Source organism: Serinus canaria, chromosome 1A (assembly GCF_022539315.1).
Source record: "Serinus canaria isolate serCan28SL12 chromosome 1A, serCan2020, whole genome shotgun sequence".
NCBI classification, from domain to species: Eukaryota; Metazoa; Chordata; class Aves; order Passeriformes; family Fringillidae; genus Serinus; species Serinus canaria.
In genome coordinates this window covers 9,559,202-9,572,088 of record NC_066314.1, presented here as the reverse complement: position 1 = coordinate 9,572,088, position 12,887 = coordinate 9,559,202, and the positions used below count along the sequence as shown (strand labels likewise).

Below are 12,887 nucleotides of genomic sequence, written 5' to 3'. Positions count from 1 at the left end.
ATAATTTTCTAAAAACCAAATCTCAAGGTTTCACATCCAGTTCCCCAGCACCAGGGGCTTTTGCTGGCAAACAATAGCTCAGTTTCCTGATGCAGCAGCAAAATTCCCTTCACCTTAAATCAGACATCCATCAGTTCAAAGAAAGAGCCATAGCTCTTATGCAGGGATAGGGAGAGGTATGATCACATGGTTGTATCCTGGATTGTGATGTATACATACAGAATTGTATAGGCAGTAATTCTGACATGTTCTTAATTGTGCCTTCATTTTTCTGCAATGGCACATGTGTTGTCACCATCTATGAATAGAATAATAACACCAAAAAAAATCAATGAGAGATTTGTAAATTCTTCTCTAAAACCAACTTAATAAATTTGAACAGGTGAATAAAAGTAGTTTTCATTCTCATCTGTGTTTCTGCTAACCAAAGCTGCCTCATTTCATGAAACGTGTGTCAGAAAGATAGGTTCCCTTGTTAACAGAGAGCAGAATTCTCCACCACTGTGAATGGTTGCTTCCTGGATACCGTCTTTGACAAACAGAACATAAAAGTGCTTGCTTCAGTGGAAGTGTTGCAACAATGGCAAGCCTTATGTATGATACTGCAAAGCTGATTAAATATTATCAATGAGGAAGTGCTGCAACGCTGAGAGTGAATTGATGGATGTCTGGATGGTCTCTATTTCTCTCTCAGTAAGCACTGCAGAGTTTAATCCCCCAAAACCATTTTTGTATGTTGGGATGAAATGATTGCAAAGCCTGGAAGATGCAAGCCCTTCAGTTTCTAGTTACAGCAGCCTAGGACACCTCTTCTTACTTCAGCAAGCCGGTCCACTCCGCTTGCAGTTCGTGCGAGCGTCACGAGATCTTCTTGCATCTTATCCACCCATGCTTTTATCCTGCAGAAAACAAAACACAAACCAGAGGCATCCAATCAGATCACTGACAAATGAAAATGGCATACAAGCATATAGCACGGAAAAGGGGAAAAAATAAAAGGGATAAAGTTGAATATAAAACACAAAAGTCTTCTCTTTGGGTTTTTTTTTTTCTATTCAGCCTTGTTGACCAGAATCTGTTCATCCAGCTGTCTCTGGTGGCCACTGTGCTATGCCACCAATAAACCCAAGAGTGCCATCATACCTCTGTAGCCAAGCTGCAGCAAGGATCCCCACAACAGAGCTGGCACACTGCCTGCCAGGACAGCCTGCCTGCCCTGCAGCTCACTCCCAGAAATGCCTCTCCTGAGTGCCCCAAGGTCCTTCTCCCAACAGACAGTGCAGAGGAAAACAGCAGCTGGAAGCAGGCTTAAAACCACACTAGATTTTCTGGCCTGTAGCATCTCTTCAAGGAAGTAACAGCAGGACAGGCAGCAGTGGCCACGAGCTGTTTTGGAAAGGCATGTTTGCTCCTGGCTGCTGTCACCAGGGAAGAAGTGATGTGCTGTGCCTGCTCCGCTCCCTGTGCCCAGTAAACCTGACCCTCTGGAAAAGCACTGGATCCACACAGTTTCTGTGCCATGTCACTTTCCCTAGCAGGAAAGGAGCCATGGTGAAAGTTTATTCCAGTAAGATCCATGTTCAGAATGTTGTCTTGCTTGCCTAGCCAGAAGTTTTCACATCCAACTCTCACATTATCCCTGCCATTATGCCAGCTTTCTGCTCCTAGAACAGATAATCATATTTATCTCAGCCATTTCCCAGCCTTAATCTCATACCCCAGGGATGACAACTTAGAATAATTAAATAATAGAGATAGAAAAAAGGAAGATTCCATTTTTGCTTCAAAATGGAAAATTTGGAAGACTGAGAAAGAAGATGGAAGACGATTTTACTCCTTTTTCCCATGGTTTTAATGAATACATTTTCTGCTAATTCACAATCAATATCTTCAAATAGCAACATCTCCATTATGGTCTCAAGTTGATTTTTTTTATTAAAGGACCCTTCCTCATGCTTCCTTCACACATGAAAATCATATTTGCATTGACTATGGCAATTAATGGCATTATTGGTGTAGTGCTCCCAAACCTTCCCTTCTATACTTTGCTTTCCAAGAACTGAAATAAAAGAAAATAATTTCCTGGTTCAAGTCTCCACAAAGCCCTTTATTATATAAACATTTAGTTCTGTATAGAAATCAGATTGTGTGTGTAAAACCATGGTGCATTATGTTTACCATGGCTTTAAGACCATCATTTGCATCTGTGCAAAGCATATTGACTCAAAAGCACAAGTACAAGCACAAACAAGAAAATGCTATCATTTTCCACTTTTGAATGGCTTCTGTTTTTCTGAGTAGAAGAATGAAGTAAATGAAAGGTGAAAAAGTGAAACCCATTACCCAAAAGTGTTTTCAAAAGCCTAAAATAAATAATTGAACACCCTGAGATTTTTTTATGATCCATTTCAGTTATAAAAATTGTGGGTGTTATTTCTAACAGGAGTCGATATAAAAAATCTGTGAGGATTGATTTTTAAATTGACTTTTTCCATTTCCTACTGCTTTATATTTTTACTAGAGATATTCCTCTCTGTCTTTAAACAAAACTGGAATGGTGAAGACACATATTAGTTAAGTAGTTAGTTAGTTAACCTGTTAGTTAGCTAGTTAGTTGCTTAAATTTGGAAAATTTGGAAGAAGCTACACTTAAAATCAGTAATTACTGACTATTACTTGTAAATGAAATATGCATCATATTTTCTCTTTAACATGAAAAAATATTGATTTTCAATAAATACTTATATATTGTCCAGAACTCCTGCCTCCACACAATTAGCCCACAACTTGCCTTTTGAAATTAATCACTAGTTTTCATTTTATTTTGGGTTTGGTTTGATTTTGTTTTAACTTGTGTTTGAGCTAGGCTTCCGCTCCAATGTCCATGGGGAAAGGCATGTGCAGAGCTGACTCACTCTCTGCTCTGCTGACTCACACTCTACCTGTCTTCTAAATATCTTCTAGTGGAGCTCTGGTCAACTTTGATTCCTAGTCCAAGCTCTCCAGCTTGACTTTTAGTCAGGTAAGGATAGAGAGTACCAGTCTATAAACTGGATTAGGAGGAGGTACACCTTCTTCCTTCTTCCTTCTTCCAACTTAATGGCAATCTCCCTCCCCAGCTGTAATTTTTAAGTAAATTATAAGGCTTCTTCCAATATACCCACTATATATTTACCTTAAGATGATTTTCTTGTATTTTGGAGTTAGTCTGTTAGACCTTCTGTAGTGAAAACTGTCCTTTTTTTTTTTTTTTCCCCTGCTTTCCTGAACATCAAGGTGCAACATTATCACAGAATTAAGGAATCATAGAATAGTTTGGGTTGAAAGGGACCTTTAAAGGTCACCCAGTCCAATCCCCCTGCAATGAGCAAGGACATCTTCAACCAGCTCAAATTGTTTGGACGGCAAAAAGCAACAACATCACAAGTGTTGAGCTAGATTACTGTCAAAAGTAGAAATGAAAAAATTACATTCTATGACTTTGAGGAAGCTCAGTATAATTCCTCTTGCTTTCCCACAAGAATTTGAATACGATTAGTAGTATTTTTAAAGTCTAATGTCAGGATTTCTGCATCTCAATTTCCTACCTTGCTACCAGACAAAAGTGCACATTTGAGACATTTCATACTCCACATGGGCTTTTTTCTCAAAAATGGACATACTCACATTCTATAACTTTCACATGAAAATTGCATAGAGTATATAAAATAAACTTATTTTTGTTTCTCTTTTTCAGTGAAGGACTCGTACTACCTCATTGTGGCTTTGGGGTTTTTTTAAGTGTGTATTTAAAACAAAATAAATAGGGGCCTTTAGGCACTGAAATGCTTGTCTGGTGCTCCTTTCAACTGAAGCCTGCAGTGCAATATCTGTCTGACAGCTGCTCATGGTCAGAGTTTATTTAACAATTGGAAAGCTGTCACAGCAAATGGGAGTCCCTATGACTTAAAGAAGCAGCAGCAATTTTTTTTTCTGCAAAGGGCACCAACAGAAAGCCTGTACAAAAGGCTGGTTTGTTCCTACCATTATTAGTTTGGCACAAACACTGCGATGGATGTATCACCTATTGTAAGGTGATACATCCATTGTAAGGTGATACATATCACCTTATGTTCTGCAGGACCATTGACTTTAACCCCCTTCTCCCATGCACAGGTTGTCCCTGCATGAAGCAGTGACAAGACAAAAGGAGTGTGCACATGCCTTCCCACAGCAACCTCCAAGTGATCTGAAGGATGGAGGGAGCTGTCTGATTAAGGATAGACAGACACGGGTCATTTACTGGGGGATTAGAAGGTACAACCCTGCTCCTGTCACCTGGGCTGTGATCAGATTGGTGATAAAGTAGCTAAAACACCTAAGAGCCACCCATCCACATTAGGTGATTAGCCAACTTAGTGAAACAGCTGTTTTGACAGCACAGGAAGATTTTGTTTTCTTCCTTTTCTTATTGTATTTTTTTCTCATTTTTTTAAAGCAGGACAATTATATTTGCTAAAGTCAAAGGATTTTCACAGGTACAACCCTAGCCACACTATAAGAAGAACTAAATATAGCAGATGCTAGACTAAAAAAAAATATTTATTTTAATTTCATTAGAAGCTATTTTTATATTAAACCTGTACTTGCAGAACAGAGCACTGCTCAATTACAAGGGTTAAAGAAACCAAGACATCTCGATGCAGAGTAACCTGGCTATAACCTTTTTTCCCCTGCTGAAAGTGATACAGTATTTTTCTGCTGACTTCAAGGTAGATTCATGCAATGATAGGCCATATCTTTCTAGACCACTCACACTAATTTAAGTCCATTAGCTGACTTCTGCTTGGATAATATATTATAATCTAAAGAGGCAAGGTTAAACCTTAACTCTGGCAATCGAAGTCACATGCGTCCAGTTCTCCACCGTTAAGATTACATTCAGCTCAAGTTCCCTTATAGCTCTTTTATATAAAAATAGCAACAACTGAAGTAATGAAAGCTGTCAGTAGTGAGAGGAAGAAGTGTTTTCAAAATAGGTCAATATTTCTCTGATTATCAGAAAGGAAAAAAAAACATAACACACTGCTCCTGATTCAATTGAAAAGCGATGTTTGGAAATGAAGATAAATGAGATTAGTTTCAGAAACTGGGAGACAAAGCCTTGCTGTATTTTTTCAGCCTAACCCCACTTTATTTTCTTGCTCAGAAAAAGCCCTCACTTTCAGATTTAGATGGTTTTTAGAAGATTTGCTGTTAGTGAAGGAGGGGAAAAAGGCTACAAAATTATCATAACAGCAGGCTTCACAGCCATTCTCTGTCACTCTTAGGCAACACCAAAGGGCAAATAGAAATTCTTATAGTAATTTATAGAAGGCATGTGAATGGAAGATACAACAGAATTACTAACATTCTACCCAGAAATTACCCATGTTCTGTATTTACACCTCTCACTGCACAACTAGTGATTTTAAATAGCATTGTATTTTTTTTCATGACCTAAGCTGACAGCACTCATCTTTCAGGTATGGGGACAAATGGATAGATTTACAGACAACCAGACTTTTGAAGGAGAAATAAAGGCAAGTTTTGTGAAATACTGAAGAAGTTTTCATAATGTACCAAAATTCCACTGGTTCTAAAACTGAATGAAAGGGGCTGGATATAAAGAAACTGAAGATCACTAAAATCCCATGGTTATCACATCAACCTCTCAAATGTCGACTGTCTCCATGGCCAGAAAATGAAAAAAAAAAGAGGGATATATAATTCATATGTGACATTAAAACACAAGAAGGCAAAATAGTCCATCTAAGGTTTTGTGAATTGTCCAAATCTTACAACAGTGTTTGTAATAGTCCAGTTAGATTCCACAGAGGGGATTCAATTTCATCATTCAGAGACAGGCTCACCCCATTCTATGACTTCTATGGTTATGAACACTTTGGGGTGATTTACAGTCCTCCAATACTTTTTCTGTTGTTGGAAAATTTGCTAATGTACTATGTGAAGGTACTTACAACTATAAAGTAAAAGTAAATACAAGCAAATAAATAAAAGTAAATACTATAAATTACATAGTAAATAACAGATTGAAATTAATGTAAGGATTCAGAAATTTAAGTGAAAAGAGGTGTCTTCTGCAAGTGTTAAAGACCCTCATTTTATTCCAATGCAATAATGATACAGGAATATATATATCAAGTGCTAACTATCTAGTAAAAATATATCACACAATTTTGGACAAATGTTTGGAAGAATGTTTGTGTAATAAAAGCAAAGCAAAGATTGATTCATGAAATTTGGCTGTACTGAGAGAGGAAAATATAGAAGCTATGTGATCTCTGTGCATAAAAATGGATGCACAAAATCTTCTGCATCTTCTGCTCCACAGGAAAAGATATTTCCTTTGTTGGCAAGAAGAAATATTAGTACTTTGCTTCTTTGCCCTCTTTGATGTTCTCATCTTCCCAAATGTGACAAGCTGCTGGCCATGCAAGGACCTCCCAGAAATAAGATGGCCCCAATGACCAAAAGCCAGACAGCTCCTTTTATTCTTTCCTGATTTCAAAGTATAAAACTCTTGCTTGGAATAGTTATTTTACATTTCTCAAATGGAAACATTTGGGAAGCAAGACATAATTTCTCTGTCATATCTGTTATTCTGTGACAGAAAATGTCAGTGTAGACAGAGGTCTCTTCAGGATACATGTGGTTCTTAGTAGCAGACATCCTTATGTGGTTAGGCCATCCAGTCACAGAAGGTACAGCATTTTTCCATTTTTTTTTTCCTCCAAACACTCCTTCTCCTTATGAACATAGTTCATCTCCATCGTGGTCTTCAGAGAACAAGTTCTCAGCATTCCCAGATGACTGCTCTACCAGCTGTTCTTTCAAGGACTCCCCCTGTACCCCAGATAAATTGAGAACATGGAACCCAGAGATGAAGCATTGGTACAGACAGAAGGAGAAAGAATGGCCCTTTGACTGGGCCAGCAGCTCAAGATCTTTAAGGTCCACCAGTGACTTCCACGAAAAAGTCAGGGGCAAGTCAATCGTTCACGGCACACAAAGGGCAGATTCTTTTCTATGTTCTTCTTTTTGAGAAAATACTGCTTTGAGAAGAATACTGAGCCCCAGTGGCAGGTTTCAGGAGGGAAATGATCAATTGTGAATGGCACCATGAGCTGCTGAGCCTTTGCTCCATTGCCCATAGAAGCAGAAACCTTTCTCCATTCTCAGCCAGGACTTCTAGGCCAAACCAACTCCTTCACCCCAACATCTCCTCTGGAGCACAGCCTGAATGGCTGTTTTGCTCTAAACTTCCAGCAAAACCTTGCCTAAATACCTCCATCGGAAGGCTTCACAGATGGATCTCGGAAGAGCCCCCACTGACCCAGAGGCTGGACCTGCTGACTGCTGCTCATTCTCACTGAAATAACCTCTCCTCATATTTCAACTCTTCATCTGCAACTCCACTTTACATTTTAACAAGTGTGTAGCAGATTCTTCAAAGCACTCAGATGTTAAATAGAAGTGATGAAGTAATTCCTTCAACATGGTGTCCACTTTCATGAGCATGGTCCCATTATTTTACAGCCTTGTTCAGTACGAGCCAAGTGCCTAAGAGGTGTTTAACTACACATGTTCATAATTATAGTTTCTGCTTCACAAATATTTCCCTTTACTTTGCCAGAAGTGTTCTTTAGCAGTCTAAAGCTTCCTAGCAAATAACATGAAAAATATCCTCTCATGGAAATTACGGTTGCACAAAATATCATTTAATAATTTAAGATCAATCTTTAATGCAAGTCTGACAGAGCCAGCTGCAAAATTGCTATAAGCTGTGAAAAGGACTCCTTAAAAATGATTATGTTTTAATTATCTGAGATTATACGGCTAAAACAGTTCAACAGAGAAGACATAACAAATTTTCAGCCCAAATGACTGCCAGTAGAGCTCATACATGTTTCATTAAAGGCTTTTACAACACATGTAGTACCATTTATTGTTTACCATTGAGGAAGCAGTCAAACTTTCCAAATCTAGTTACCTTTTGTGTGACTGAGAAATACAAATTCAGAATGAAGACTCTCTAAGTTGTTTCCAATCTTTACCAGATAATAAGCAGTGATTTATTTTTAAATTGAAATGGTCTGACATATGGCCAAGGATATAGATCTCACAGAGGAGCAGGCATTGCTGCAGAGACCTGGATGTACTTGCACCCACCAGAGATCCCCTAAAAGAGCAGGTAATATGCCTCTCATCACCTCTTTGCTTCAGCTCTGATAACTGGTATTTAAAGTGTGCCCAATGCAACTGGACACTCTTTAATGCAATCTGGTCTCAGAAAAATTTCTCAAGTAAAACCACAGATATTCCACTAAAAATATCGATGCAATGTGGTAAGGAGACTGAAATTGAATCTCACATACATCACTGCAGTTATTCTAGTACTTCAACAATGGAATCTGGATTAGAAGCAAGTCCTTATGCAAATTAAGATGTAAATGCTGCTATTTTTGATCGTTCTGTATTATATGGCAAATCTGTTAATAGCATAATGCCTTTGGAGAATAAAAAAGCATGTCTTAAAAAATGATTGAAAAATAAACCTCAGTTGTAATGGAATTTTACAAAGTGCTTAACAGCACAATTTTGCTAAGACATTTCAGGCAAACAATTACTTTATCAGTAGTGTTTAACATACCACACTCATACTTTAATCATAATTTATATTGAAATTACTTTTCCCCCACACTAATAAGCATTACATTTTAACACTAGTAAAAAAAAAAAAAAAAAAAAGGATAATAAAATATGATACATTGGGTACCAGTAAAGCAAAGATTAAAAGAAAAAAAATTGAGATTCATGCAAACCAGGAACATATTATATTCATAATCATGTATGTGCACTGATTCAACTGCATGAGTATTTCATCTAAGCCACCCAATTTATGTCCTAACCACTTCAGAATGTTGTTTTCACTCATATTTAATGCAGAAGCTGCACATATGTACTGGACTTGTCTGTTCTTCATACTGAATAAATTGTACAGGCCATCACAATAAGACATATTCATTTATCTCCTTAAAGCCTGCAGTTAGCTTGATCTGCTGTTTTGGTTTAAGTGATACTTACAGAAATGCCAAGACAAGCCTTGAGAGAAATGACCCTGTGTTCACCTCATTATGTCATCACCTACACTTCTGAGGAACTGAACAGCAAAGCTTCCCCTGAGTTTAGCAATGCATGGATGAAGCCTTCAATCAGTGTTTCTAACTGACTTTCAGGGAATTGAGGTATAAGTCAGCACCCTTATTAACACTGTTTGTTTGTTTTTATTTTTTTTGGGGGGGAGGAGGTTTAGTGGGAAAAAATAGTATTAATGTACTTTGCCTCTCTTAGAATATATTAGGCAAGTGCAACTAAGGCAATGACAGCATCATCAGGAGCTGAGTTACTCATTCCTCTATTTTTATCTGATTGTCTGATGTAGGCTTTGCCTGTAGCAGCAGAAGTCCAACACCCAGGACTGACACTGGCACCAGAAAAACCCTGAAGCTCCCAGCCTGGGTTTGCTGCAGCAAGGTACAGGAGCAGGGGAGAAATTTCCCCCATGCAAGTCACACAAATCACAGAATTGAAGTACACAGAGCAGAACTGGGAGGCTGCACTCAGACCTGGACATTAAGTCTATTTTTTCTGAGTTTGCCACTTGCCTAAATATATAATCTAAAAGTAAAAACTGAGAAATGTTTAAAAACAAGCAGGTGTTTATGTGCTCTGAAAGATAGGCCATGACTGTATATGGAGAATCTTCCTTATAAGTTTGTATGAAATTATTAAGATTATCTAAAAGATACATTGTTTATAACAACTATTTAATATGAAATTCATACTGAGAATATTCTATGATCATTTAAGCAGTAAAAAATGGAATAAAGGTTGATGAAAAAAGTGTAGGGGTATTTTACACAACTATGAGCTTTTTGCTATCAAGTTTGAAATTTTATAACATCCTTTCAAATGCATTTTTCTGTGGTGTTGATCCCCCTTATTTAATAATGCCAAGGCTTCATAAATAAAACATCTATTACATCAGATATCAGAATGTCACCTTCTGATAAACCCATGTAGTCAAAGAAAAAAGTCCCACCTGACTTCAAATATACACCATCAATTTACAGCTACTCTTTTTCTAATTTATTATATTCTTTTTAATTAAATACTTCAAGATTTTTTGTTGTACATTGTACTCCAGAGCATACAACTTGAAAGCTGCACATCCAAATTATTCAGCTGAAAAAACATTTCCAAATATTTCCTCTGCAAATATATTCTTTCTTTCAAAGCCTGACTGCCAATGTGCAATGTTGTCACCACCCTAATGTGCCACTGCTGTGGCATGTGTAGTAATAGCATTTAGAGTAATGAAGAGACTTTTTTTTTGGAAAGACCAGAACTGACTCCCTATCCTGAAAGATACACACAATCTGCATTCAGTGCTGCCATTTAAAACAAAAAGTAAAATATCACACCAGAAGATGCAAAGCAGAGATTACTGCACAGGCAAAAGAATGACACAGAATATTAAGTTCCTACAGAAATTAACATCAAAATTAGCATAGCCACACTGTCTTTAAATTCGTTCCATTTCACAAAGTCACGCTGAATTACACAGAGTTTTTGCTGAAGGCGCAGCTGGCACATCGTTGTTCCTGGGATGCAGATGCATATTAATGGCTGTGTGAAAAGGATAACAGTATATGAGGAATAAGCAAAGCATTCTTTTCCTCCTGGTTCAAGAGATTGTCAGTGTGTTTCCCCCCCTCCCCACACTGCAGTTTTCTGTCTTGAAAACATAAGGTCAGGACTCCTGATCACAGGATCAGGACAATGCCTGCACAGGCTGGTGCAGGAGAACTTTAGATGAATTAAACCCATGGCTGTTTCTCCAGGGTGTTAGAGAGAGCAGCTGTGAATCAGAAGGGCTAGCATAATGTAAACTACCAGAAAATTTCAATGCAATTACCCTGGACAGAACCAGCAGAAACCAAAACCATATTGCAATCTTCCTCTTTAGAAAATAACCTTTAGAAATGGCTGGTGTCAGGTGTTGCAGGCCAGTTCAGTCATAAACAACTGTGCAGGTCTTATATTTCTCTTGTAATCCTCCATTTGTAATTTACAGCACTTTCCTTAAATCTGAAGAAACTGGAGATTGAAGGATAGTCTTTAATGTCATTGAGTGATACGAAAGCCTTGGCTTCATTATTTTTCTTTCAAAGAACTCTTATAGACAGCTCATGGATTACTCACATAAACCCTAGAAAAATAAGAGTTCACGTTCATGATGTTTGGGTTCCACTTTTGAAAGGCTGTTTGAAGAGACTGCAAGTGTTTGATTCAGAAAGCTCAGGCACAGAAATGGTTTCCAACTGTGCACACGGGGCTAAAGGGCTGTAAGGGTCACTTCACAGTAAAGCTGAACAAGAATGACACTAAATGTAATTCAGCTCTAAAACAATTCCTTCTCAAAGCAGCTCCGCTCTCCTTTCTCAGGCAGGGGTAAATGCTTGAAGGTCAGGAGGTCACAGTGCTTGTCAGTGCATTCAATGCACATTAAAAAGACAGGCTATTAAGGAAAGGTCTCTGACATTTACTTGGGAGACAGCCCTCCCCTCTTCCAGTTGTCCCCTTCCCCATTTTCAACACATTCTCTAATTAAACATCAATACAATGCAACATAATTGATGTAGTAGTCATTACTGGGAATTGCCCATTCTCCTATCAAATCAGAGTGTTCAGAAAAGGCCGTGTTTGAAATGGGTGAACTTAATTGCCCAGTGGTCCCCAAGAGGGTTGTACAAACAGATCAAGACATCACACACACACAACTGATCTCGGCTGTGACACAAGCTTTTTGTCACTCCCTCATCCATCTTTGCTTACTAGGGATAATGGAGGCTGGATTCGACACTGGACAATTTAATAAATAAGAACATTGGATGTGTTTCAAATGAAGCATCCCAGAATGCAGGATTTAGTGACATTTTGATTAAAGGTCCACACATAACAAAGGCTTTTCATGAGGCAGATGCTTAAAAGACAATCTATTTGAGCAAAACCAGAGCAGAGTAGCTGGTATCCCTTGGCAATTTACTGTGAAGCATTTGTTTGCTTCACAACGATCTGGTTCACAATCACTGTGCTTGCATGGTTGGTTGATTAAATCAGTATCCTTAGCAGCCATTACACACAGCAAAGGAAAAAAAGTCAACTGCTAAAGTAATGTCCTTTTGTGTTACACAAAACAGACATGTCAGGAAGGTGCTTTCCTTCTTCTTTTCCAGCACCCTGTTGTCTGTTTCCATAACCCAGTAAAAAGCACTGGGGTTTTAAGTTTCAGAGTCATAGACAATATTTGATTAAGAAAAGTGTTAATCCAGAACAATGCTGTTAGCTGTTCTGAAGGAAGTGCACTGACAAAAATTTAGTAATCAATTACAGATTCACTGATACTGATCTAGGAAAGTACTGAATTCATTTAAAAAAGGAAGAAGGAAGAAGGAGGAAGTAAAGGAAAGGACAGAGAAGGAATGAAGGATCCAGATAGCGAAGGAAGGCAACAGGACACAACTGGAAGGACAAGGCACAGGAAGGAAGGAAGGACAGGACAGGACGGACAGGAAGGAATGGAAGGAATTGAGGACAGGACAGGAAGGAAGGAAGGATATCGGAAAGGACAAGGAAGGATAGCGAAGGACCCCCCAAGGAAGGCAAGGAAGGAAGGAAGGAAGGAATGGAAGGAGGACCAGGACAGGAAGGAGAAGCGAAGGAAAGGAAGGAAGGAAGCGAACCGGAAGAAGGAAGGACAGGAATAGGGAAACGGAAGGAAC

At 38.4% G+C, this 12,887-nt stretch overlaps 1 protein-coding gene across 4 annotated transcripts in view; it reads right to left on the bottom strand.

The window, feature by feature from the left end:
* CACNA2D1 (calcium voltage-gated channel auxiliary subunit alpha2delta 1) overlaps positions 1 to 12,887 on the bottom strand; it is a 359,850-nt gene that overhangs the window by 308,897 nt on the left and 38,066 nt on the right. For all 4 annotated transcript variants that reach the window (XM_050986216.1, XM_030237746.2, XM_050986223.1 and 1 more), the window contains exon 2: positions 818 to 899. In XM_050986216.1, coding sequence (XP_050842173.1) covers positions 818 to 899 — 82 coding nt within the window. The remainder of the gene's footprint in view (positions 1 to 817; positions 900 to 12,887) is intronic.